At 38.0% G+C, this 25,770-nt stretch overlaps 2 protein-coding genes across 3 annotated transcripts; one reads left to right on the top strand and one right to left on the bottom strand.

Annotated features, from left to right (window-relative positions):
* The first annotated feature begins 5,422 nt into the window (after positions 1–5,422).
* Positions 5,423–7,100, top strand: LOC135689003 (putative transporter SVOPL). The gene has a single exon (XM_065206100.2). The coding sequence runs from the start codon at positions 5,662–5,664 to the stop codon at positions 7,018–7,020; it is 1,359 nt and encodes a 452-aa protein (XP_065062172.2). The 5' UTR covers positions 5,423–5,661; the 3' UTR covers positions 7,021–7,100.
* A 2,150-nt stretch (positions 7,101–9,250) lies between these two features.
* On the bottom strand, positions 9,251–25,542 carry LOC135689002 (uncharacterized). Of its 2 annotated transcripts, none has more exons than XM_089110072.1 (7): positions 25,455–25,542; positions 20,410–20,562; positions 19,795–19,911; positions 18,581–18,859; positions 14,452–17,699; positions 12,861–12,953; positions 9,251–10,987 (listed from the first exon to the last, which is right to left on the bottom strand). In XM_089110072.1, exons 3-7 carry the CDS (start codon positions 19,840–19,842, stop codon positions 10,705–10,707), a joined length of 3,951 nt encoding a protein of 1,316 aa, XP_088966198.1. In that variant the 5' UTR covers positions 19,843–19,911; positions 20,410–20,562; positions 25,455–25,542; the 3' UTR covers positions 9,251–10,704. The 2 variants fall into 2 exon arrangements, with proteins under 2 accessions (XP_088966198.1, XP_065062171.2); XM_065206099.2 differs by lacking the exon at positions 25,455–25,542 and adding an exon at positions 23,509–23,881.
* Between the last annotated feature and the right edge of the window lie 228 nt (positions 25,543–25,770).

The raw sequence follows: 25,770 nt of genomic DNA, 5'->3' as shown, positions 1-25,770 counted from the left end.
AATCAGCAACTAATTTTATATCGTTGGCTTTGAATTATGGGAATCATTTTGGAGGAAGCTCTTTGTGTAAATCTGCATAATTTTATTCGTATAACGCATGATTATATCACATATTCTTAGCTTTATATTAACTAGTTGCTGTTTTCTAACTTACAAGTCTAAATATGTTTTTAAAGTTTTGTGGCGATGGATCATTTCACAAACCTTTATTAAAAGTTGTCAGAAAACGCACATCCGTTGAAACACATTTGTGTCCTGTCAAACGCATATGCGCTTCACGCCATTCACAGCTAGGCCCTGCATGTCCGCCATTACACTGTAACACTTGAAACGCATATGCGTCTCGGCCCATGCAGAAACGCATGCCCATGCAGAAACGCATAGTACACCGGCCCGCAGACTTAGGCCTGGTTCAAACGTCGCACTTCTCATGTGCCGAATCTAACTCTGTATGGAGCGATAATTGAGCATGTTTAACGCGACTCCCGTTTCAAACGTCGAACTTAATCATGTCGCGCCAAATGGGTTTTAGGATTGTCACATGAAGTATCTTGGTAAAGGCGCACAATCTCAAATATTTGTTTGAAACGCATGCGCCCTCCAAGATTGTAAACATTTTATATTTTTCGATCCTAAAAAGCTCCTGCTGTAGATTTAGATGCAGTTATCAACGCGTGACCATGAATCCTTCACGTTTCGGTGGAAGATATACGAAATTCATGGCGAACGTGAGCCGCACATTGTGACGTCAGAATTTCACCAAACTGATTCGGCTTTTGTCGTTTTTTTCTCGGAAGGGTGCAACTTTAAAGCCTTATAACTTCTAAGCTAATTGGAATTTTGCAAAAACAACGACTTTGCGATAATACATGCACCAGATGCTAGCTTTTTAGTCAAGCTGAATGAGAAACAGATTCGCTCCAAAACAGCCAGTCCCCTCTTTTTCAGCCGAGAAACAGCAGGACCAAAATAAGAGTGGATCTGACACACTTTGTTGAGTTGTAAATTAAAATTGTGAAACTGTAATTGTAGAAAGTGTGGATTTGTAAATAATGCATGTTCTTAAAAGTGCAACATAAAATACCAATCGAAACGCCTTAGAAAGAAATGGGAACATTTTTTCAATTCGAATTGAATGCCCAATCCCAGCCTTATGTATAGCATCATTTTCTATAAGAAAATTGCGATAAGAAATAAGCAATGGACAATAAAGAAGAAGTAAGAAACTTCAGAGCTCGAAGCTTCAGTACATGCGGAGAAAAATCAATTGCGCTTTATGATATTGTTGTGTCCTATTTTGAAGTAAGATGGACTCTGTATACAGCTTTGATTTCAAGACATCATCTCAATTTAGTTTGCTTTTATGATTTGCTTCAAAAAGGACACTGAGCCTAAAGACCAAGACCGAGATTATGATCTCCTGCCCGTAATGTATTTTGGGGTTTATGTGATATCTTTCAGTAGATTTCAGAAAAAGCTATAAAGCAATTCTACTAATGTGTTTTAAATTGGAGAAGCATTGGAAAAATTCCTCTCAAGGCTACAGCAGCTGAACGATGATAAGCCTCTTGGTGGTAGCTAGGAGGAACGTTTAATTGGGAATGTTGCATAACAGGGACTATAGTCCTCCCCAACTTTTTTGCAATAATGGGTTAGAAAATGTTTTGAAAATTTACGCTAACGAACGCATTAGTAGCAGTTCTGCTGGGAACACGTTTTTGTTCTTTTTGATGGTGCTTTGTCTTGTGTGGTCAAAGATAAATTTGTATTTTATCTAACTCGGTTATGTATTTTTATGTTAATTGAAATCTTCTCTAAATCGTTATGTTCATGAATAAGGACAGATAGAAGCGAATATTTTCTGAAAGGAGTGTTTTCCGGTGTTTCAAAGGGCGTGGTCGTAAAAAGATTTAGAGGCAAGCCTCTTAGTCCCGTTCCAGCCACTCCATTATGGGCTGGTGCCAGTGTGACCTGATCTAGCGTAATGTTAGCATAATATTGGCCAAATATCGTCATTAAGCATAATTTGGAATCTAGCAAAACTCTGGCATAATTCTGATATTATTTAAAAGAATCGTTGTTTCCATTGATCTATTGTCTATCGTTACCAAATGGAAATACTTTACACCAGGATTTGTGGTTTCATTTAGGGGTAAATTGTGACTTTCCACCTTCAGGATTTTTGAATGGTTGGCAGCCACATATTTTGTAGTTGGCAGCCAAATGCAGCCAGCTAAACGCAGTATACAAAAAAGCTAAATTTTTCCTAATTATTGGGAGTGATATCGTAATCAAAATTTGCTTTGTAGGTTACAAAAGTTTTCACTTGCTTTTATCAAAGATTGTCTGTTATCTTTAACTTTGTTTCATCATTCATTCATGCGGCCAGAATTCAGCCAAATTTTGCTTCTTCGGCCAAATCAATTTGTGGCGCCCAAAGGGTTTTGAGAAACTGCCAAAATGGAGAAATTTGGCCATCAAACCATGAATCTAAATTGCCTTTTTGTTTATAAAGAATGAGTACACTGGGTTGTCAAAAAGGCCAAATTGCAACTCTGGCCACGCGTGGTTTCTGTATTACAAACAAGATGGGGCTAGAGGTCATGCTTTCAAGCTGGGCGAAAAGAGAATAAGAAGAAACAAGCACAATTTGTACATCAATGAGAGAAGAGTTTATTTGCCATCTGTAACGAGGTTTTCGTTTATAATATCAAAACTTTTTGAAGAACAGATTCGATGGCAAAGAATTTGATCAGCTGAATGCAGTTACGAACTTTCCATAAGTAAAAGAGACTTGAGAAAGCCTCACCCAGCTTTTGTCCCGGAAAAAATATTTCATTCAATCATGCATTAAATTTTCAGAAATAAACGACTAAGATCACAGAGATCTGAGACTTGTTCTCAGAGGAATTCTACCAGACGAGACAATGGCTCGGATTCTCGCAGCAAACCCTAATCCTATCGATGTAGAGATGCTGATTCCCACCTACAACAAGATAGAGGCAGGTGGGGAAAGCAGCATAGCTCAAGAAAAACTTAATAAATAGATAAATATTGCAATGAAATATGCTTGACCTCGCAAGTTTCGAGTTCCGAGAGAAGCTGCAAAGATATGGCTCCCAAAAACCAAAAAACATTAAAGTCTGGCAAGTAAGGCTGATTTAAGGGAGTTTTTGAAGGTGAAAGGAAATAAAAAATAACTTTGACAGAGATCCGAACAAACCATGTAAAAGAGTTTCCTTTCGATAACTTTTTGCTCACATATTAAGACATAGCTATATGTAGCTAATTTTCTTATTAACCCAATCAATATATAATGTAAAGAATCAGCTTTTGTTACTTATACTTCATTCATTTAAGAATTTGCCCAATGAGGACATGCTATTTGCACTATGATGGCAGTTTCTATATTTGCCACGCCCTTTGGGCCAATCCCAGCAAAGTACCACGCCCAATTTTTATAAAAAGTGTGAATCTGTAAAAATTTCTTATTTTAGGCCCTGTGAAACAGTTTTCCTTTGTTGCTACTGATCTTAATTAGAGAACTTTCTCCTGGATAGGAATTTATAAGAGGATTTAAGGCAGTATCTCCGGTCGGCACTAGATCATAGCAAGATATAATAAGAAACTAGTTCCTTATTTTATCTTGTTCATAGTCAGCTATTGTACATGACGTCATACATCTTTGCAGAACAGTTACCCTCTTTTTTTATAAGAACAATTTTATAAGAGCACGAGCCTCAAAACTGGTCAAAAGTTAAGAATAAATTAAGAACACGTTGAGGCTGAGCTTCTGCAAAATGCAATTTTGAACAACGTTTTTTCTCAAAATCGAGGATTTTTAGCGATGTGTGGGTGCTTTTTCGGTGAATATTCAAACTTGTCAGCAAATTAAGGCTGTCTCTCCCACTTTGTTGGCAAATGAGGCCTGAACACCTCCTTAGAGCGAAAAAGTTAGCAATAGCACTGCTTACACCCTCTTAATTTAAGAACAAATTAAGAACAATCCAGCCTCAGATTTTCGAAAAAATTAAGAACAGTCAGCCTGAACTTAAATTTACTGGTTATTATAAAAAAAGAGTGTAGATGTTTTAAGCCCCGTTAAAACGCTCTCAACATTTCACTGAACATCGCTCAACATTTGTAGAGTGCAAGTGTTGAGAGTGTTTTAACACCCTGTTCAGTGATGTTGAGTGGTGTTGAGCGGTGTTCAGCACTGTTGAGTGGAGTTTGAACAGATTCAAAAATGTTAAGCGGGTCGACCCAACATTTCTATTGTTTAAGGTGTTGTTGAGAGATGTTGAGAGCATTTTAACACCCCATACAACAATGTTCAGTCGGCGCAAGCGCACTAGACTTGGATTTTGCGCGCCAAGGAAAGGCTTCAGCGCGTCAAGATCTCAGATCAGCCAAAAGGTTGAAAGAAGTTGAATTTTATAAATCGTAATGGCAAACCATGACGAACGCTTGGAAACAGTTGCCAATGAAAGCAAATTGAATGAGATAGCGATTCAAAGCATGTTGCAAGACTAATATCCTGACCTTAGGAAATCATCAGGCAGCTACTGTAGCAAAAGAGTTAACACCCCAATTCAACATCACTAAACATCACTGTAGAAATCTTGAGCGATGTTCAGTGAAATCATAATGTAGTTTGTTTAACCTACAGGGGCGTGTTTGCCAGATATTTCTTCGATGCTTACTTCGTTCGGGGAATTCTCTGCTAAAGCTGGAGTTTAGCTTTTTCTCCAAGGGTTTCAATTCATAGCACACACAAACAGAGAAAAACGGAAAAAAGTGTCTATTCTACTCGAAAGCATCAAATAGGCCGTTTGAAGCACTTTTTTACAGTTGAATTTAAAGAACTCGTTTTTGTGCGTATGCAGCTACGAAAACTCTCTCTTACGTTTTCGCTTGAGTTAGAGTACCTAACATTGATAATCATGTATGAAGCCGTTGCTAAAATTTCAAATAACTGGTTTTGCCGCATAAGAACATTATCAAGCGTTTTAATAAGTGTTCCAGCGACAAAATTTGCTGTAATCAAGCCTAAAGGCCCTTTTAGAAGCATTGCGTCAGTCTTCATTTTCCAAAGTTTAGTGTTCAGAACATTGACTGAGCTGAGGTATTGGCAGTTGTCATAGGAATTAATTTCATGCTGCTTCCAGTAAAGCTTTTCATCAAATTGTTGGAATGCAATAACGTCATGCTACCACTCATTCATTAGGTTGCTATAGTTTGATCTAGTGCCGACCAGCATCTCCCCAGTTGTTCTCAGTGTCTCTTTTGTGCCTGTGTCTATAGAAACAATCAGAAAGAAGAACCACAATAGCGCAATTTCGAGGGTTTGCTGTGAATTTTGTTTGTGTAAAGCGTCCAAGTCAGTTTCAATGATATTAAGATTAGGCGTTCTTTTGTGTTCACCCACAATAACTAATTTTGGATAATAAAAAAGGCAGAGGAAGACCCCCTTTTCAGGCAAGGTTTCCAAGTTAGAATTAGCCAACCACAAAGGGGAAAGACTGCCTAGTGCATTCCAACACAGAAAAGAAATGGCATTTCTATTCTGTTATTCCAGCCTTTAAATTATGATGAAAGTGGATTAAAAAGATTTTATTTGCATGACTGAAGCGAAGACATACAGACAGGAGGTAGAAGAAAATGGCGAACAGCTCCTTTGATATCAATCAGTGGCTGGAGAAAATTGGTTTTGGACGATTTCATGTCCTTGCATTACTTGTTATTGGCCTCCGACCATTTTCATTTGCTTCGTCGTCAGGTTTCTTGATAATACTAGAACCATATCTTCGATGTCAGTGGAATTTGAGATACTTTACTGCAGCCTGGCTTGCCCTTCCCGAAGCAATCACAAACATTGCTGGTTCGATCATTCTTGGTAAATTGTCAGACAGGTACGGAAGAAGAAAGATAATGTTACTGGCCTTTACTTTCAATTCTTATTTAACATTACTTTATTTGTTGTCTTCAAACATGCTGCTGATGTCCGCGATTCGAGCAATCATTGGATTGGTGTCTTCAAATGTAGTGATTGCGTTCACCTACATAATGGAAATTCTGCCTGTTTCAAAACGCAAGTACATGTCTTTATTTGAATTCGCATTTTGTGCTGGAAGTGGATATAGTATTCTAGTCAGCATGGTTTCGTTGGAGAACTTAACATGGCAATGGTTTGGTGTCTTTGCAGAGACTATTCCCATTGCGTTAGCGGCTTTCGCAGTGGGTTTCTTGCCTGAATCCCCGAGATATTTATTGTCTGTAGGAAAAGACTTTGAAGCAAAAGACACTCTGCAAAGGATTGCAAAAATAAATGTCATAAATGATGGGTATAAACCGTTGCTACAGAAAGATTCTGGTGAAATCAACACAGAAGTGCCTGACCATGAGGATAGCAATCAGCAAAAAAATCTCTCAAATATTGAAATTGTGAAAAGGATAGCTTTGGTTTCGTTTTTACAGTTTTATGGAAATTTGCTTGCTGGGACAATGCGATTTGGATCCATGCAGTTTGGTGAGAATTCTGATCTTTCAGGATGCGGAATGTGCTCTAAGGGCCTGGCATACAAATATCGATGGGCAATGGTTTTTGCAGCGCTTTGTTCCTCGTTTCCTACATATTGGCTTTTGAACAAAGTTACAAGAAAAATGTCATTCATCATGTATTTCATATACATTGCAGGTAGCCTGATACCTTTTTACTGGAATATCCGTGGATGGCCTCTTGTCCTTGCGACCGTCCTTTTCTCTATATCTTTTTGTAGTATGAACATCGTTGTCTTTGTTTACCGGGCAGAACTCTTACCAACATCGATAAGGGCGTTTGGATGCGGGATTTCGGAGGCCTGCGGTCAGATTGGTTTGGTGTTTGGACAGTTTATAGCAGTTTATGTATATCACAAAAGTGTCTATCTGTCATTTGGCATTTTGCATTGCTTCACTGCAATTGCTTTTCTGGCAGCCATCACTGTTATTATAGAGACGAAACACGATCAGCTAAAATGACCCAAGTTGTAGCGTTATCATAAACAAGAACCGAGTAGTCAGGATTTGATCTGTTAAGATTAAAATTACTTTTAATTTGGTGTCTGCTTTTTTCCTGGTTATTTCTATGTAGTAGTCTTTCTAACGGTCAAAAACGTTATTGAGGTTAGAGACACCTGCATGTGACAAAGTGAGTCTCTCTCTTGAAAACATTAGCATGCACGGGTACTTTTATTTCCAGTTATGCGCATGGTCTTTGACTATATAGACGTAGCCTGCATGCACACTCTACTGTTATCAGACTATAGCAAAATGTAGGAGTTGATTTATAAAGTAACTTTCCTTGAGGTTTCTTTTGAGATCCCTTTTTAGAGTAAATTCAATTTATAGACATCAATAGAGTAAGAAAATGAAGTATTTCTTATTGATATCAAGTACCATGGTATCCAGAGTTTGACTGTGCATCACTTTAAAAATTCAAGAAAAACTAAGTTAAAACGTTTCTAGCTTAGATATTGAAAGCTTGTCACCAGTGGCAGACACCTGGGGAGGGGGGGGGCAGTCACTCCCAATATTCTGGAGGGCATTGGTCTGTTGTTCTAAAACAATGGGTAAGTAAGCCGTCATCTTACCAAAACAATAGACTTGCCCCACAGTTTTCGAATATAGAATCTACCTGCCAGGATTCACTACTAAAGGCCGATTTCCACTAAGCGAATTCTTTCGCGCGAATCGAATAAATTTTCGTAGCGATAGAGTAGGACCGTGATCTACTTTCTGCGAATCGAACTTTTTCGCTGCGAAATCTGAAAACATGACACCACGCATGCTCACATTGGCAAAAATTCGATTCGCGCGAAAGAATTCGCCTAGTGGAAATCAGCCTTAAGATGTAAATAGTCAAAATCTATTTAATAGGCAGGCTAGAATTACATTATAGGTTCATTCGTCTTGAAGATCAAATTCTATATCAAAGTCAATCAGAGGACTGTATAATTTCTTATTCGAATAAAAAGGTACGATAAAGTATTAATATCAGCGTATATAGCGATATAAACAAACGTAAATCATCAACCAGAGAGAAGAATGAACGTCCAGAGAGAAGAATTAACGTCAGAATTTTAACGAAGTCACCTCGGTCCAATAAGGTCTTGATTTAGTACTTTCTCTAAATATTGTTCTTTATGTGAATCCTTCTATCGATCTTCTTTCTTCATTGAATAGCGTTTGCATCTATCAAGAGTTCTTTGAGGGAATGTTCACGTCGTTTCTTTCGAATTCGTAATCAAGAGTGTTCTTCTAATCAAAAGTGCAGTCGCAACAACAACAACAACAACAACAACAACAACTATATACAAAGAGTGAGAGAAAGAGATAGATAGATTGAAGAAAGGAGCAATCACAGTTTCCTAGATTGAGCAAGTGTCTGCCCCTGCTTGTCAAATATCATTGCAATTTGCAATAAGTCACTTATATTACAGCTACTCAGGGTAATATTTTTCCCGTACCCGTGTAACCATTGGTCACAAGAAAATCACAGTTAAAAAATAATTTTCTCACATGAAATTTTTAACCTGATAAGTTAACTGTTTTATGCATTTCGCAATATGATGGGCAGTTTTATAAGAAGTAAAATGCTGACAGGAAATTACCTTATTACATTAAAAAAGATCAAAACTAATTTAGCACAGTTATATTGTGCTAAGGGTGCTCTGCCCAGCCCTACAAAGCCCAACATAATTGAAAGGCAATTCACCAAGAAAGATTGAATGATCAACACAGTTTGTTTAAGTTTTCATTCTTATTTTTTGCCTTTCCATCATAATAACATGCTTCAATTGAAAACACATTCATTTTTTTAGTCACCTCCAAATCTATATTTTAAATAAGCGTCCCCTCGAATAAACACCCCCCTCGAATAAGCGCCCATCCTGGAGCCGTCACCATTATTGGACTTCTAGTAACCCTCACTGCTGTCATAGAGACTAAAGACGAGCCGCTAAAATGAGATCAGTTGTAATGTGATCAGTTGAAGCTGCTTCGGCTCTAAATGCTTTTCAATATCGCTTGGCTAATGGCTAGATCTTTAAGTATATAGTTTATAGTAAAGCAACGTTTTAAGTTGATTACATTTCCATTTATTTTATTTTATCATTTTTCTTCTTCTATAAATGGTAGCCTTCTTTTTCCTATCTTTCATAAAGGTTCCCTTTCTCCTGAAAGAACTGACGCCAATACAAAAAAACATATGGAATCGTGTAATCATTATATTTTAAAGATTTGCAGACGATGCAAAGTAGAATATTAAGGATCTTGCCTTCTAAAAATGGTACAAAACAAAATATTTTAGGCAACGACTTTCTTAATGTAAGAAAAGGCCCGTTTACCAACAAAGAATAGCAATTTTGTCAATAAGGAAAGCCCATGACAAACTTTTGGCTTCATAAGACAGTTTCAAGATCATAGGATTACATTACAAAAATTCATTACCAAGATATTACCCTTCCCCTAACCTTTTCTTCCCTAACCATCGAATTTAGACGAAATACAGAATCGATCTTGCCGAGAACTGGGGGAAGAGGACTGTAGAAAATAAGCTAGGGGTAGGGATCGCAATATGAACTTCAGTTAAACAAATCTATATCCACGATAGAATTTGGCTCTGATTTGAAATTTCCGAAGAACTAACAGAAAAAAATAACTTGAAACTAGATGACACGTTTTCTGCATAAAAAACCAAAATATCTACACCATTAAAATTATATTTGATTCAAATACAAATTGGAAAAAATCACTGTTTTATTGCATGGAAAAGAATTTAAAAAATTTACCTAGACCTGCTAGATTTTAATTACAATTTCACTTCTGAATGTCAAACAAAGAAAATAAGCTAATATTAGATATTTTACTAAATGTTATTTTTGCCAGGTGTTAATAAAGAAATTAATAAAGAAATACAGTTTATATAATCCTGATCTTGTTGGGGAGACGAGCGAGCGAAAATCTTCAAATGAGTGAGGCAACCCTCCGTCCTGGAGTCAGAGAGCATGCGTAATAATAACTTCGTTCCGCGCGCATGCTCTCTGACCCCAAGACGTTCAGTTGCCTCGCTTATTAAAAAACTTTATCATGCTCGTCTCCCCAACAAGATCTTAACATTTCCCCTAGATGTAATTTGGGGGCATCACACCAACAACATCCCCGCGAGCTACGCCTTTTAGGATAGGATATGTATTTGTAACTTTGACTGTGCATTTCGGAGACTTCTTAATAATCCTGATATGTCAAAAGTCGGGTAGTAGTTTTTGTCCATTACTCATGACGTTTTCGTCATTATGTCATAATGAAGATGCAAAAGATTTTGTGAAAAACGTTTATTCAATAATTGAATGATAGTTTGTAGATTGATCGTTAAATTCATGTTTTCAGTAATTACCATATCATAATATTAATTTATTGGTTGGTAGTTTAATTTGATATTGTTATCTATACTAATCTATGACAAAAGGTTATTATTTTGTAGAAACATTTCTAAGCAAGCATTTCCAGGTACTTCAAAGCCCACTTAAGCGGTTCCCCGTTGCTTAAAAATCCATCATACATATCCACTGTTTATTACAAAAACATCATAAAACTGCATCATTTATCAAGTAACTAGAATTAAAAGCTAGCTATATATTCAAAGCTTCTTTAGTGAGCACTGTATTAAAAGTTGCTGTCCCTGTAGGCATCGTCTGTAATTGGGTTTTGATATCCACTCAAGGAGCCACTTCTTACTGAAATCTTTGTCACGCTTTGCTTGCTCTTACCACCCTTGGTCATTCCTATAACTCTTGCTGTTGAAAAACTAGGAGATCCTGCTGGAGCCAAGGCCAGTTGTTCATTATAAAGGGTGTTTTTAAAGCTCATTGGCTGCTTTTCATCCATACATACTACATCATCGATGCAGGCAATATCGCATAGCTTATTTGCTTCCTCTCCTGTCATCCTAAATTATAAGGAAAGAAAATTCAGAAAAGATTTTTAATATGACTAACTAAAATAGAAAAGATCAGAATAGAATAGAATAGAATAGAATAGAATAGAATAGGATAGGATAGGATAGGATAGGATAGGATAGGATAGGATAGGATAGGATAGGATAGGATAGGATAGGATAGGATAGGATAGGATAGGATAGGATAGGATAGGATAGGATAGGATAGGATAGGATAGGATAGAATAGAATAGAATAGAATAGGATAGGATAGGATAATATAGGATAGGATAGGATAGGATAGGATAGGATAGGATAGGATAGGATAGGAAAGGATAGGATAGGATAGGATAGGATAGGATAGGATAGGATAGGATAGGATAGGATAGGATAGGATAGCATAGGATAGGATAGAATAGAATAGAATAGAATAGAATAGGATAGGATAGGATAGGATAGGATAGGATAATATAGGATAGGATAGGATAGGATAGGATAGGAAAGGATAGGATAGGATAGGATAGGATAGGATAAGATAGGATAGGATAGGATAGGATAGGATAGGATAGGATAGGATAGCATAGCATAGCATAGAATAGAATAGAATAGAATAGAATAGAATAGAATAGAATAGAATAGAAGAGAATAGAATTGAATTGTATTTGAAATTACATCACAATACTTGTGTACGTAAACTAACATAGACGTAGGAAACATGCACTCAAATTACGTTTCTTAGCCTATCTTGTTTTATTTACTGTCACAATCTGCTCTTATCCATAAATTAAAAATGGTATCAAAACTATTACCACCACAATTTTAAAAGACTCTCTAATTTCCTTTGACTTATCAGTTTTTACTGCATATCAAGGATGATTCCAAAATATTCTGATTAAACTTAGCTAATGCTTACATCTTAGTAAAACGAAATCATTTGGTAAAATTCCAATTATTTCTTTCTGTTTGTTATCAGTTAAACTAGCGTTAAATGTGGACAAAAAGCGTTTTTGATAGTAAATAGGGCGTGGTCTAAAATTTTTTTGAATTGCCCCCCCCCAAACAAGCAGGTAACTGGCGCCGCTGCTGTATTGAAACATTTTTTGTGAAGGAAGCAAATGAAATTTAGAAAATTTATTCTTTGTTATCATATACCTCTTTACGTTTAATATAATATTATTACGCTTAATTATATACCTCATAGCCACGCATGTTGGTCTTTTCTTCTTTTAATACCTTTAAGCTAAGATTTGGTCACAAGAGCAGAATTTTCTGATTGGCTTTGATTCAGTAAATTACGCGCAACCACACAAAGGCCGGGCTGCTTTTTTAAATAAACCATTGGACTGTATGGGGTTCAGGTTGGGTTTTTATGTTTACTTAGCACCCACCATCGATGTTGATAGATTTGTTGATATCTTAAGTTTAATTCTCTGAATTTCTATCAAAATAACGTCATAAGTACGATTAATCCCAAGCATTTGTGATTGTAGAATTTGGTAATATGTCATAAAACCCCCTTTGTCTCAGGTTGCCTGATGCATTTTCTTGCATTTGCACTGGCGATTCTAAAGCTGTTGTAATTGTTATTACCTATCGTCTAAGGTAGTTTTAGGACACTGAGAAGCTATGTTTATCGGGGGGGGGGGGGGGGGGGGGGGGGCTGGTCCTCCCTCTTGATGTGACTACACTTCGGGTTCCTTACTTATTTATACCAAAAACGGCGACTCTTCTCACTCCAGATGAATGTTTGGTTATGTCTGTGAATTCAACCAAAGACCCTTCGATCTATTGTCCGCGACCCTTACCACTGAAAAATCATTACAAATAATTCACAATAGAAAGATTCAATTATCGAAAAAGTATTGATTAGAGAGAAGCAACTTACGAATTTCGCTTCTTCTTGTCCACCGTCTCTAAGTTAATGAAAGGTATGCTTTGTATTCGCCCAGACTTTCCTCTGTTGGGCCTTTTTACAGGCCTAAAATAGAAAGCATGAAATAGCAATGATAAAATTAAACTTGAAATCAACAGAAGACTTTTTTAGCATAGCAGGTAGATAAATCCATTTTTAACATGGTCAATCTCTTTAACAGTAAATAGGGCATTGTGCCAACAAATTTATCCGAAGTCTAAGAAAGTACATTAACAAAAACAAAGTTGCAATGATAATATCATTGGAAGCTCGACAGACATGGTTGTTACCAATTGATATTTAAAAATAATGATACAGTAGTACTAAAGTTAAAGGCTATATCTCCAGATCGCTCTTTAGGGATAGCCAGTTTAGATCAGAAGATTTAGGGAGTACTGTTTGAAAAAAAGATTAAGTGCGCACAAGATTCATGATAGTTTTGAGCGCAATAACTACATTACTAGCCAAAAATGTGACTTTGATTAACAACTAATACTAAACATGAACATCAAATATAAGATATCCTTCATTTCTGTCTACAATATATCCTTTCTTGGCTGTCTACAATAATGTTTTTACTGCAAACATTTTCCGATGGCCATAAATTCAAAAATTTATATTTCTAGAATATTTAGCGTTTTGGAGATTTATAAAAATACAAAAAGAGATGTATAGAGGGTAATTGTGAATGGGTTTACGTGTTGTCACTTTTTGTCACTTTTGTCAAAGTACAGTCAACCTGGCTCTTCTAATGATCGTTGAAAGTACAATTTGATCATCAATTCGATTAATGATTAATAGCACGTTTGGAAGAGTATAGAAATAATGCAAAGGAGAGTTTCTATCTTACGTAAGCTTCTATCTATCGTTTCTCTCTTTTTGAAAAATTAAACTCATTATGCTGTTCGTTGTGGTCCTCATGCTTAAGTTTCTGCCCTTTCCAACCAATGTTTCAATTGCTGCTAGGTTATCAATTTGCCACCTTTCTATTCTGAAAGTGATTTTATGGATAAACCCAACAATTAAGGAACCTTCGATTGAGATCAGGCACTGCGGAGAAGGGGCGGAGGTTATGGGGGGTTGTAGGGGGTAGGGGGGTTATGGGGGGTAGGGGGTTATGTGGGGGGCTACAGGCCCCACTTTTTGCCAGGAGCACTGCGCAGGCACTCTCTGTAAATTAAAACTACCACAATGATAGCTGGAGCCTGGAAGGGGCAGTTTGGTGGGCAATAACTGTCTGAAGTATGATGTCAAATCAAGGTTGTGGCACAAAACAAAATGATGGCACACTTTGGTAGGAGTTTCCAAACTCTGGTGTTCCTGTTGTAGTATCTGTCGTGTATATTAAGTTAGTTTTTGTCTCTATCTTTATGTAATTGTCTCGGGGGGTGGACAAGTACTTCGCTTCCCGTGGTATAATTTTTTAGTTATATAGAAGAACAATTTTGTATGTAGGATATGTAGGCTCGAATATAATTTGATGGCTCATTCGTTATAAGAGATTTATGTTATGGCCCTCTCCCAGCAATATAAGAGAAGGCTTTTAATCTTTCAAGTAACAAACCTTGCATAGAAGTAGAGTGCGACAATGAGAAGAATCAGAATTACGAGCACTGCTCCACTGCCAGACATCACTGCTATGCCTTCATTCGATTTTGTTAACCATTCCAAGGTGTCGGATCCCTTTCCTTTTGCTACGTCAGCAGTCGTAGTCGGTGAAACAATCACAGACGTAGACTGTGAGAATTCGGAGCTAGGGGTTGGGGATACAAAGTAATTCGAACTTTTAGGAGCAGTGGCAGTAGTCTTTTTGTTTGGTACTTCAGTTTCAGTGGTGGCTCTTTTTATGATTGATGATAAAGCTGTTGTACTTGGGTATATGTGTGTATTAAAGCCTTTGGTTGAGGATGTGATTGGGGTGCTAGCTGAAGTAATGTTGCCTGACGTCAATCTTGCAGAACTCTTTGTTGAAAGGCTAAGGACAGTCATCAGCTTCAAAGTGCTGGTTACAGGAATGAATTGGACAGTGCTGGTATCTTCAGCAAATAAAGAAGAGCTTTGACTATAACTAGTTTGTAATGTATATTGCGTTGCAGTCAAGATGTCGACATAACTTGCAGCAATTACTGTGTAAACGCGAGGAAAAGAACTTGACGACATTTTCGTGAGCTCTGTCGAAGGAAAATCGCCTATTCTACTTGACTTGGATAAGCTTGTCTCATTGCAATACCTCCCCGACCAAGAAGACATACATAGTTTCTCTCCACTTGTCAAGTTACATGTATAGTGGCCTGCTAAATCGTCTTTAGCGATGCAAAAAGCTTTACAATCTTTGCCATAATAATTCAGCATGCACTTCTTTTCTCCAGAAGATAGACACACAAAGTGGCCCCGTGCATCATCATCACTAGGCTTACAATACACCGTGCAATTTTCACCATACCAGTCTTGTAAACAAACTTTTTTGCCACTAGAACTACAGTTATAATGACCGGATCTGTTACTCTGCTGTGGCCAACAAAATGTTGAACATGTTTCTTCCCCTTTGTTATACCAACCAGAGTGACAAACTTTTTCCCCCAAACTCGTGCAGTTATAATGCAAGACGTCACTCTCAGCACAGTAACGAGTACAATTTGGTTGTATATACCAGTTTTTGGCACAAACACGTCCCCCATTACTATCGCAGAAGTAATGACCATACGTATCATTACGAGAATCACAATAAACTGTGCAGTTTGGAAGATTGAACCAATTTTTGTTGCAAACGCGTGAGCCATTTCTGTGACAAGTATAGTGCCCAAAGTCATCGTTTTGATTCTCGCAATACCTGTCGCAAGTTGGACCGTGCCAATTTCGATTACAAATTATTGTACCATTAGTGGAACAGGTGTAATGGCCACCAGAATCATTACGTGGCCTGCAGAAATTGGTACAGTTTGGAAAGTTGTACCAGTTTTTATTGCAAACTCGAGAGCCGTCAGTTGCACAATAGTAGTTTCCAATCAGACCAGATTCTTGTTTGCAAAACTTTGTGCAGTTTGGAAGAATATACCAGTTTTCTTTGCATACACGCTCGCCTTCTCTGGAGCAGTTGTAGTGTCCACTGATTTCGTCATCTTGTGGAACACATGAAACATTGCAGTATGGTTGATTGTACCAGCCGGGAATGCAAACACGTGATCCATTAGAAGAGCAATCATAGTGTCCGTTAATATCGTCGTTTTTTGGGACACAATAGACTGTACAGTTAGGCTCTGTATACCAACCTTCTCTACACTCTCGAGTCCCATTTGTCGTACAAATATAATGACCAAAATCATCATCCCGGGGAACACAATGATCTGTACAGTTTGGCGTATTGTACCAGCCGGGCATGCAAACACGTGATCCATTAGAAGAGCAACGATAGTGTCCGTTAATATCGTCGTTTTTTGGGACACAATAGACTGTACAGTTAGGCTCTGTATACCAACCTTCTCTACACTCTCGAGTTCCATTTGTCGTACAAATATAATGACCATAGTCATCATCACGGGGAACACAATGATCTGTACAGTTTGGCGTATTGTACCAGCCGGGCATGCAAACACGTGATCCATTAGAAGAGCAACGATAGTGTCCGTTAATATCGTCATTTTTTGGGACACAATAGACTGTACAGTTAGGCTCTGTATACCAACCTTCTCTACACTCTCGAGTCCCATTTGTCGTACAAATATAATGACCATAGTCATCATCACGGGGAACACAATGATCTGTACAGTTTGGCGTATTGTGCCAACCTGGCATGCAAACACGTGATCCATTCTCATCGCACTTATAATGGCCGTCAATTGTATCGTTCTTAGGCTCGCAGTACACATTGCATTCGGGCTTCTTAAACCAGTTAGTTCTACAAATCTTTTCTCCATCATTTCTGCAAGTAAAATGACCGTTTATATCATCATCTTGGGGAATACAATGCTTAGTACAATTTGGAGCCACAAACCAACCTGGTCTGCACACTCTGACGCCATTATTGTCGCAAGTATAATGACCAGTAATGCTATCGTTATTTTGCTTACAATATTTTGTGCAATTGGGGGCATTATAATAGTTTGGTAGACATACATGAGTTCCATTGTCTGCACAACTGTAATGCCCGTCAGTGTCATTTTTTAAACTACAATATTTGTCACATTTTGGGTGATTGTACCAGTTTTTGTGGCAAATACGTGTTCCGTTGTTAGAGCAAGAATAGTAACCATTTATAGAATCATTACTTGCTTTGCAATAAATGTCACATTTGGGTAATCTGTGCCAATTTGGACGGCACAAATGTTGACCTGATGAGTCGCATGTGTAGTGACCATTCACGTCATCATCTTGTGCTTCACAAAACGTCTTGCACATAGGTAAATTGTACCATTTAGGCCGGCAGATGCGATCTCCTCCACTATCGCATGTGTAATGCCCACTCGTGTCATCATCCTGAGGAGCGCAGTATTTCAGACAATTTGGTAATTGGTACCAGTTGCTTCGACATACACGGTTCCCAGTTGCGTCGCAAGTGTAGTGGCCTGTGCTGTCATCCGCAGGCTTGCAATACGTGCTACATGTATTATCGTAATAATATTGAAGACACGAAGCTTGAACAGTGAAACTGAGTGTTGACTTTGAGCTAGGTCTTCTTCCTTGGGACATTCGTGTGTACTTCAAGACTTGACCATTAAAACCAGGTACGAACGCCTCCCCGTAAGCATGATCATCAACATGGTCCCGGGAGCTAAAGCTGTCGTAATCCATAATCTTCATGAAGAATCCCATACCCTGTAACAAAGTTAAATATATTAACAGAAAGAATGGATAAATCTAACTTGGGAGCAGCATGCAGTAGCATATCGTGGACTTTTGAAAGGATGCAATTTTCCATAAAGATGATACAAACAAGCCAGAATAAATCCAGGAAGGTTTGTTTGCGTTATAAGGACCCAGGGAGGTTTGAGGTACAGGCCCGGAAAATTGACAAACAATTCTGTTTTTGATGAGCTTTTCAACATCTTTAGGCACTTTTCCTGTACTCAAAACATGTATTACACTCAGTTAACAAAAAAGGCAAGAATATCCTTACACAAGCATGTCAATATCCTTGTGCTGTGTTACTTTCAGCAAATCTAAACGTGGGAATAAGATTGCGTTTTCCGCTTTCTCCCCAGTACAGTTTTTCTAACTTTGACAATATGATCAGAAAGCCCAATGACGTGTTGAATGTGTATATGCTTTATATACTTGTGCTTCAGACAAAATTTGGAGGGGAGAGGCAAAGCACTTAAATGCGCATCTCATGCCTCCGCTTCTGGTTGCGTATATAAACATGTAAATTGCTTGACCAAAAAGGGCCCTAATTACAAAGGTCACACATCAATGTTGAACATCGTTTGGAAACGTAGCAGATATTCTGCTTGTCTGGAGTATTATGTGAATTTCAATGCAAGCATTTTAAAAAATCCATAGACAACTAATTTGCATCCCATGTATCCCCGTTTTATACATTGTAATGGATCAGAAGGTTCCACGGTTCTAATTTCAGAAAATTTCATACAATTCTGAAAAGCTCCCCCTTCTGTCATTCCTAAATACTTCGAGATGCTCAGAATACACATAATTAATTGATGTAGTAGACAAACTTAAATATACTAGTGAGCTCTTACCGAATATGTGTCGAAGTTGAGGACAATGTCTCTGTTTATACCAGTCGAAATTCGCTCAAAATCGATCGTAGTCCCGCTAAAGGACGACGTCTTTTTGTAATACATACAGCTGCTAAAAGAACTCGGCAGAGGAGGAAATCCTTTGACACAGATTTCAAATTCATTTTCACATGCGCCACCAAATAGGCCATCACAGCTGCTCCCTTCCCAGAGCTTGTCATTTGTATTGACAAACTTTTTCAGCCGAAGTGTCACCTTTGCTTTACCATTCACCAAACCCTGGAAATATAAGAAAAAAACCAATTCAAATATAAATACTAAGATTAGTGTATAGGATAATTTGATGATGACGTCACACCTGTGGCTAGTGGTAAACGGATACTGCTATAAATGGTTGCGCCAGAAACTTCTATCTCTTTGTTGAGATGACAAGAAGAAGCATCAAGGCTGATGTGGGACCTCCCTTAGAAACCCCCTTAACTTTTATTCTATTATTAGTATTTCCATGTAACTTAGGCAGAACCCCCGGCAGAGGGAGGGTGGAAGGAAGTGAGAGAGAGTTGGAAAAGAAGCGAGGATGGAGAGGACGAAAAGTTGATTGTATTCTAGAGGAAGGGGAATTTATTTGCTGTCATCCTTTTGTTAGAGCTTTATGTCCTAACCTTGTAGAAGTTGAATTATTTCTTTGAGTAAAACCTATGCGAACAAACGCGTCTTTAGAAATTTGTTAAAATCAACAAGAACTCGTTTAACCAGGCTAATACCAACATTATGTCTCACCAGATTGATCCCACATCAGGACCCTCCTTATCATTTCAATGGCCGTAACTTTAATAATATAATAATGACATCACAAGTGTGGTAAACGGATACTGTTGAAAATAGTAACGCCAGAGACTTCTATCTCTTTGCTGAAATGACGCGAAGAAGCATCAAGGCTAACATAATGTCTTGCAGGATTGATCCCACCTCAGGATCCTCTATATCTTTTCAATGGCAACGTCACTTTAATATTTCCAATCTGAATTGCATTAGCACCATATTAATAATATACAGTTTATTTGCTTCACCCTCATCACAATACATGTCCACTCAAAAGCTGGTGCTGCATAGGTAGGCATGTACCCCTTTGATATGTTCATGTAACATCTAAATTCACTAAATAGAACGATGATCTAGAATGTTAAAGAAGTAGCTGGTAAGTTACTACATACATGAAGTATTTCCAAGAAGATCAGCACATTCAGTATCTTGCAAGACATGTCTGTTGTCGCTACTTCCAGCAAAGCAGTTGACTATCTTCTTCTGAAATTATCGCCACGTCATCCAGCCTAGCAAAATAAACAGAAATATAACAATATCAATTTTTGCATGGTACAGAATCCCTTGCAAACTCACATATAAATTGGCTCTTTTGAGCGGAGCCTGCAGGTTCAGGCTTCTTAAAAGTCTTTCAATGTTGTTCTTTCTGTGGGTGGATCTTTTGGGAATCCATCTGAGGCTGCACCCGTTTGGCGTTAAAGGAATGCTGCCTTTTACAAGATTTTAAAACCTGCTATTTGCTTTAATAAATAGATATGAAAAATTTTTATAGGCCCTTACTCAATGCCTAAAATATACGAATAGCTATGTTTTGCCAAAGTGGGTGCAAATCAGCCCCCATAACTCCCTTTGCAATGCTACTGTGTTAGTAGCCTAGGGGTAGAATATAAGTTACCTTTGCAGCTTCCATAGTGTCTTCTCGGCGAACCAGTCAGGTTTAGCAAGCGGATATAAATAGGAAAACGCAGCCAATTGACGGTTCAATAAATAAAGTCAAACAAACTTACTTGGTTCTCTCCTGGACGTTCTTCCTTACAAGTTGATGCATCGACTGTTTTAGGGTTATTGTATTTCGCCAACTGTGGCTGCTTCTAGACTCACAAATGGTGTTGCGTCACAGCACAGCATACATCAAATCCTGACTCCCTTGTACTGCTAGGCTGAAACAAAATTGAGACAATTGTTCATCTTCTGGTGGATTCCGCTCTTTATTCATACACGATTGAAACATTTGGAGTTGGCTTTCAACTGTCATAACGTCGACGTATTAGCTTCATCCCGAAAGGACCCAATTTTAAAGCTCTACTTTAAAACAACACATGTTTGGATCTACTAGAAGAATTAAACTTTTTGATAGATCTTTAGATGGATTCAGAGTTTACTGAAAAAATGAAACTTGAATTTATAGTCTAGATTATAGAATGGGTCGCAATTTTCACTCTCTATATGTTATTTTAAGCAGCACGAGTCGATCAAAGTCCCGTGTTAAGCGAATAGAGAAAGGCATCAAAGTGAATGACGATTTTAAAGGAACTCGTCATAAAGAGTGTTCTACAATGCGCAAGGCTTTGTGGATGTGTCTAAATCTATCGAAAAAGCCCGAGCAAATTTTGTTCAACGGGTTCACTATTTCAAATCCAAAATACGTAAAACAAGAATATAAAGGGCATTAATCTTTTATAATAATCACGTGTCCGTCAACAATAGGTGTCCATTCGAGAGGCGCTCTTTAACAATTGGTGACTTTTTTAGAGTTTCAAATCATAACCTAGAGATCCTATCAAATAAACTTTTATGGAGTTGATTTTTTTGTCGAAATCATTAAAACAAGGAAAATTGTCTTTTCCTCCTTCTTTACCGTCTTCTCCCTTTGTTACTTCAAAACTATTATAGGTCTATTATGAGTGACCTAAGCCGCAAGAACGAGTAAGAAAAGCCAAATTTGCAATCTGCAAGCGTAGTGAGCCAATATTTACCGAAAGACAAAAAGCGCATCTAATGGGAAGCCGCAATTCGCGGAAAACCCATTGCCAAACCTGTAGCATGGGCAAATTTAACAATGTTAAAAAAAGATATTTAGAAATCAATTGCTTTGCATAAAAGTGGGGGCGGGGCAATGAACTTAGGGCTCCCTACATTGAAGGCCTTGCGTAGGCCACACGTAGAAATAGGTTCGGGGCCGTCAAGCTTTTAACCTACGCCTAATGTTAGCCTTTGCTTCAGACCTCTACTTTCATTTAGGGGTCTGGAACACAGCAGAGTCAGGAAAACATTACGGTCGCACGAAACCGGAGGAAAGTCCACGAAAAACATCAGAAGCTCCTATGACACACCCAAGCCACGTCCACTTTCTATTGTTTTGTGAGGAAGGTTTGCCTTCTGGGATGTTTTTGTCTGGAGGAAGGTTAACAACTTTTCTGGACTCTGGAGCACAGGTTAACTATAATAGGCAAAAGGCCCCCAAAACTGAACTATCAAGTTTTGACCACCAGCATTTATCCCCAGCCTTTTGTCATGATCCGTTTATGTAAACATCACAATGGAAATCACTTTCTCTGCACTACTCCAGAAACATTAAGGAAATCACCTGTTTGTCAAAGGATATAAGGTCCTATGCTTTATTCCGCAATATGTTGCCACTTGGCTTTAGGCCCCTTTCACCTCCTTTACGTTGTTTGATTTTGTAATCATTTCGCAGCTTTAGAGAAAAAGTCATGGCAAAATTCATTTGAATGGACAGGGTCAATAAGTATACCAAAACCTGCCCTGAGGTAAAATAGGCACTAACGCACCATCGCGTCGTCTTTCATTGCTAGACAAACACCCTACAACTGAAATATTTTGTTTGATCTTTATTAGGACTTTCATTAAACTCTCCAAAGAGAGTAGTTTGACAAGAAAAAGAGGAAAAGTTAGAAACAAGTACCAGCGCTCTGATAAGCCTGCACTCGAAGGGGACAACGGGGGCAAAGCGCCACGAAAAAGGCAAAACAGTGTTTTTGCCTCTGCTGCCTGGCGTAGGCATCCTTGCCAGTGCTTCATCTATTATCCTTTTTCGCTTCAAGCAAGATCTTTCTAACTCTCTCTTTCTCTCTACCCAAAAGGGAAATGCTCTTAACTCTCCCAGACCAATAACGGGAGAGTCGTGTTGATGTTTCTCAAAAACCTTAAAAACCGCAATTGGGGTGCCGCCTGACAGTGCCTGAAACTTCGTACGGGTACGTATGGGGTACGTACGGGTGCAATTGGGGTACGTATAAAATCGATTGATCAGTCATATAAACAGAAAACTTAAAAAAGTTTGTTATTGTCACTTCACAGTATCTTTCGTCAAAAAACCTACTTCTGCTTTTCACCATGTTGTTTGGTTATGCTTTCCGAACGAATACTTCTTGTCATTATCAAAGCCTGAAAAATCAGCCACCAAACCCAGTAATTTCAACTCTGGTGCATGCTATCTCAACCTTAGTATTAAAAACATTGTGCTCATTGAAAAGCTTTTGAAGCCTTGTCTCAGTTGAGTATAATTGCGGAGTTAGTACCTCTTTAATCTTTGCTTTTCCTACCGGTTTGTTCATTTGATCAACTAGAAGAAAACTAGAAGTAAAATTTGGATTCTCCTTGCATTTTCAGGCTACAGAATCAGCTTTGACAGCCAAATAAAGAATTTTTCAGTATCCCGAGTTTACGTATCTTCATGGTTGGAAAATCTTTAGCCAAAGTAACCATTACAGGTGAGAAAAACCTACTGTTTATTGATTTGTTTCTGAAATCAGATCAACCTGTATCCGAATATAATCGTACAGGTATAGGCTGCAGAAAATTTCCGATAAATAACCTTTTCATATGCACATACATATTTAAAAATGGTGTCTCGAAATCTAATATCAGGGTTCTAGCTTTTCTTGCTTTTTCCTACATGAACAAAAATGGACCCATTTTTGCATTCAGGTAGAAATCAGACTTTTAATTGACGCGCAGTATGTAAGGCAGCATTATAAACGTTTGCAATATGGCAATCATGTCATACTAACGAAGACTCAAACAATCGTCTCCAATTATATCTAAAGAAGCTCAAACAACCCTAAAATCTTTAAAGAAATTACCTTCATTTGTTCTTGCTCATTTACTGCTTTTATTCGAGCAAATCTCACCACGTTAAAAACAGACTGTCGATCTCTTTCAACATGTCATTCAAACTGAATTCTGGGGTACTTATCAAACAGTGTGTCCCGTGAGGACTATGATAATCCTTGAATGGACGAATGCAGAGTCATCGAAAACCAGTATGGCACTTGAATGGGCTATAATGCGACATGGAAGAATGGGCTATAATGTATTTCCTCTTCCATGCGACGTTTATGCTCATTCTTTCGGGCTAGTTTTAAATCAAAATATAGATGCTAAAATGGCACTTATTCCAATAACTTTCAACATCTTCATACAAACATACATCCACACTAACAAGGGGTGGCGTCCCACAGTTAGGCAACTTCTAGAAGCCACACACACACACACACACACACAAGCATACCCAATATCAACAATTGTGTTAATAGTTCTCTGTTGTGTATACGAAATCATTCAAACTATTCAACCAACTCAAAAAAATGATATAAAATTACCAATTCACGAAAAGTTTATAACATATTAGAAATTGCCAACTGATAATTCGTCCAGCCATGCATATACCCGCTTGTACAGGGGGCTGACCACCCCCCCCCCCCCTCCAAATCTTCTCTGAATATCAACGAGGTGGGCTTAGTACACCGAGCCCTTATCAAAAGAATCACTGATACTGACCATACAATAGAAGCATATTTGAAAAGATAATATTTGAAATCATTCGGGGGCTAAAGCCGCCGTAGGCCTCCTTGCCTCTGTGGTGTTTTTCTATGTTGAATAAACCATTAAAGAATCTTCGTGCATATGAAATTTTTCACCTTGTCATAAAAACTAAAAAGATATTGCTCATGCACGGAAAATCTATACCATAGTAAAGGGTTGCCATCATGAAATTCGTCCAAACAAACCACTGATGGCCATCTACAATAACATGCCACCATGTCATAGCGATTCAAATGATAGAGCAATTTAAACTCAACTAGTTGTCTCCTAACAAGCAAAAAATATCATAGAACTGTTCATTAATATTTGAACATATAATAAGTTTGGAAGGCAGTGGTGGCGCCAGGGGAGGGCTAGGGGGGCTACAGCCCCTCCGTCGGAAGCATCTAGCCCCCCATCGGAGGAAATTTTAGGTTATTGTCGGAGCAAATTTGACGAAATAACGTACGAAAACTGCTTATTTTATTCATTTTAGCCCCCCCTGTCGGAAGCTCCAGCCCCTCTATCGGAAGATTTCTGGCGCCACTCCTGGTTGAAGGGGCTATTTTTCAGTGCTTTAATGTTTGCACGTTTAACGCAAGATTTTCTCTATGGTTTTTTATTTTTCTTCAATGCAGTTACCGGAAATTGCTTTGTTGAATTCTTTTCTTTCATAGGCGTTAGATTTTTTGCTTTTCTTCCAGTTTCTGTTTGCAACTTTCGTGAGCTATCAATCTCGAAAATTTTATTCAGTGTTTTAAGTTCTAATACTAAGCTGACAAAAATATTTCAATTTGATAGTGTCTCTAAATAGTGCACATAGATTTTTGTTCCTCGTTACAAAGTTTTGACGCAAATTTTTTCCTTAGTTGAAATTTGACCATGGTTTTGCTATGACTTGCTGCCCAGTTTTTGCCCAAAGGTTAGCGTCTTTTAGCATTCAAATTTCCATAAACGTGTGTCAATGGCTTACAAAATGCAAAGTTTAAAACATTTGAATGATGGAATATCAAAGCTTGAAAAGTCTGGACGAGGGGCAATTCACTCTTGCAAATAGCGTACGAGAGTTTCTCTAAAACAAAAGGATTTTCAGCGATTTTCAGACAAAACAATAGAAATTTCACAAAAGGTGTACAAGATTTTCAAAGAATGATTTGCCCCTCGAGTCTGGATCTTACAAAGTTACAGATTTCAAACGACATCAAATATTAATGGCTCCAAAAACCTGATCTGTGGCTGTGGAAATTCAAAGATTTTCGTCTGTTTCGTTGGTTTTCTTGTCTCTACGTGACCCAAAAAGCCTTTATGAGACATCTGAATATCTCGTTGTACGCCACTTTTTCTTCTTCAACAGTCAAATTTTTCGTCAATGTGCTAAGAAGTCTTTTCTTTCCCCGTCGCTTCAACCGATTCTTATTTTTATCCACTGCTTGTGCATGTAGCAAAATAAACCAAAAGCAAATTCCTATGCAAGATCACCTACAACCCAACAGCGTCGTAGCTAGCTCGCTGTTCAAAAAAGGTTGAGTGAAGTTTAGTGA

This window comes from Rhopilema esculentum, chromosome 9 (genome assembly GCF_057945365.1).
Source record: "Rhopilema esculentum isolate cy_ngs chromosome 9, ASM5794536v1, whole genome shotgun sequence".
Lineage (NCBI taxonomy): Eukaryota > Metazoa > Cnidaria > Scyphozoa > Rhizostomeae > Rhizostomatidae > Rhopilema > Rhopilema esculentum.
This window is presented reverse-complemented; position numbering and strand designations above follow the sequence as displayed.